At 71.7% G+C, this 2,420-nt stretch overlaps 2 protein-coding genes across 2 annotated transcripts in view; one reads left to right on the forward strand and one right to left on the reverse strand.

Moving 5' to 3' along the window:
* Positions 1 to 12: 12 nt before the first annotated feature.
* On the reverse strand, positions 13 to 1,940 carry STAP2 (signal transducing adaptor family member 2). Its single transcript, XM_026086756.1, has 6 exons — positions 1,863 to 1,940; positions 1,608 to 1,735; positions 1,392 to 1,523; positions 735 to 804; positions 164 to 260; positions 13 to 26 (listed from the first exon to the last, which is right to left on the reverse strand). Exons 1-6 carry the CDS (start codon positions 1,893 to 1,895, stop codon positions 13 to 15), a joined length of 474 nt encoding a protein of 157 aa, XP_025942541.1. The 5' UTR covers positions 1,896 to 1,940.
* Positions 1,941 to 2,153: 213 nt separating this feature from the next.
* The window catches only part of MPND (MPN domain containing), a 7,534-nt gene continuing 7,267 nt past the window's right edge, over positions 2,154 to 2,420 (forward strand). Inside the window, exon 1 of the mRNA XM_026086770.1 lies at positions 2,154 to 2,190. Coding sequence (XP_025942555.1) covers positions 2,154 to 2,190 — 37 coding nt within the window. The remainder of the gene's footprint in view (positions 2,191 to 2,420) is intronic.

A 2,420-nucleotide genomic window follows, 5' to 3' on the forward strand; every position in this document is an offset into this window, starting at 1 on the left:
ACCTGCGACCCCTCAGCGCCCCATAACTCCCTCCAACGCCCCCAGTCTGCCAACACCCTCCTGCAACACCCTATGTCCCCCCTCCCTGGACCCCAACGGCCCCAGCCACCGTCCTGCAGCACCCAACACCCTTTGCCCCCCTCCGCGCCCCCCCGGCACCCACCGAGCCGCGGCGTGTACTCCCTGGCCAGGGGCCGCAGGCTGCCCTTGCTGTTCTCCACGAAGTAGGCCACCACCTCGGCCAGCGAGGAGCACCGGTGCTGAGGGGACACGGCGTCACGCGGGCACCCCCGGGGGCACCCCGCTGCCCCCCGTCCCAGCCCTGTGGGTCCCACTCGCTGGGGCTCCCAGTCCCTTGGGGTAACCGGGGGGTCCCAGACCCAGGGGGTCCCAGTCCTTTGGGGTAACCAGGGGGTCCCATCCCTTGGGTCCTGGGCCATGGCAGGGTGGGTCTCAGTCCCTGGGGGTCCCAATTCCTTGACTCCAAGTCCCCAGGGGTCCCAGCCCTTGTGGGTCGCTGTCCTTAGGGGTCCCAATCCCTTGTGTCCCAGCCCTTGGGGGTCCCCGCTGCTGGAGGCCCCAAACCCTGACACCCCAGGCCTGGGGGCTCCCGGGCCTTGGGGAGTCTCAGTTCTGGGGCTCCCTGTCCCCAGGAGTCCCTGCCTCGGGGGCACAGCTGGGTGCTCGGGGTCCCTGTCCCCAGGGCCAGCCAGTCTCTGCCCCCCATCACTCACCGGCGTCTCCACGTCGATGACGTATTCCTGCCCCACACGGGTCACCTTGTAGTGCTTCACCAGCGCAGCGCTGCCCGCCAGGGCTCCGTCAGCGGGTGGCACAGGCACGGCGGGTGGGCCGGGCCCGCCAGCGTGGGGTCCTGCCACCCCTCGCACGGGGACCTGCACCCTGGTGCCACCCCCCCCCTCCTTGCACAGGGACCCGCACACTGGTGCCACCCCTCGCATGGAGACCCGCACCCTGGAGCCACCCCTTACACGGGGACCCATGTCCTGGAGCCACCCCTTGCATGGGGACCCATGTCCTGGAGCCACCCCTTGCACGGGGACCCATGTCTTGATGCCAGCCCCTCTCATGGGGACCCATGTCCTGGAGCCACCTCTCACATGGGGACCCATGTCTTGGTGCCAGACCCTTGCACGGGGACCCATGTCCTGGAGCCACCCCTTGCACGGGGACACATGTCTTGGTGCCAGCCCCTCTCATGGAGACCCATGTCCTGGAGCCACCTCTCACATGGGGACCCACGTCCTGATGCCAGGCCCTCGCACGGGGACCCATGTGCTGGTGCCAGACCCTTGCACGGGGACCCACACCCTGGTGCCAGCCCCACACGAGACCCCCACCCCCACCTCCCGGCGGCGGGCCCCGCTCACCCGCTCAGCGCCTGGCGCGTGGTGACGGAGACGCCCTGGCCGTGCCCGCCAGGACGCAGCACCATGTTCCCGCTGCCCGCGCTCCGCTCCAGCAGCCGCTCGGCCTCCGTGCGCGACACCTCGTAGAAGCAGCTGGGCACCGCGGGGTGAGCCGGGCCGGGCCACCAGCCCCGGCGGGGACAGCGGCCCCCCGCGGCCCCCCCGTCCCGCACTCACTCGGGCACCGGCGGCTCCGGGGGGCCGGGGGCGGCCGGCGTTGCCCTCCGATCCCGCTCCTCGCGCAGCGCCTCCTCCAGCTGCACCATGTGGCCCGGCAGCAGCGCCAGGTCCGCGGGCACCTGCATCTGCGGGAGGGCACGGGGCGCTGGGCACGGCGCGGGGACCCCCCCGGGGACGCCCAGGCCACCGCGCTGCCCGGCCCCCCCACCCACACCCACCCAGGCCAGCCTGGTGCCAGCGCCCCGTGCCCACCTCCACCATGGTCAGGATGAATCCCCGCCACATCTCCTGCGCCTCCGGGCTCTCCGCCTGCAAGGGAGCGGGTGGGGGGCGAGGGCAGACGGCGGCCTGTCCCCTGTGTCCCCCCCCCCGACTGTCCCTGTGCCCCTCCCTGTCCTTGCATCTCCCCGTGTCCCCAAACCCTAGCCCCTGGGGCCCCCCTTCACCCCCAACCCTGTCCTCCTGTCTATCTGTGCTCCCATGTCTCCCCCCGTGTCCCCAAACCCTGTCCCCTGTGCCCGTGTCCCTCCCAGCCCCCTAACCATGTCCCCTCTGTCCCTCCATGTCCCTGTGCCCCCATGTCCCCAAACCCTGTCCCCTGCGCCCCTCTGTGTCCCCCTTCACTCCCTGACCCTGTCCCTATGCCCCTCCGTGCCCCTGGATCCCCCCCAGCCCCCTAACCCTGTCCCCTGTGCCCCTCCATGTCCCTGTGCTCCCCCCATGTTCCCAAATCCCATCCCCTGTGTCCCTCTGTGCCCCTGGGTCCCTCCCAGCCCCCAGCCCTGTCCCCTGCACCCCTGTATCCCCCCA

This window comes from Apteryx rowi, unplaced genomic scaffold, assembly GCF_003343035.1.
Source record: "Apteryx rowi isolate R43461 unplaced genomic scaffold, aptRow1 scaffold_1199, whole genome shotgun sequence".
Lineage (NCBI taxonomy): Eukaryota > Metazoa > Chordata > Aves > Apterygiformes > Apterygidae > Apteryx > Apteryx rowi.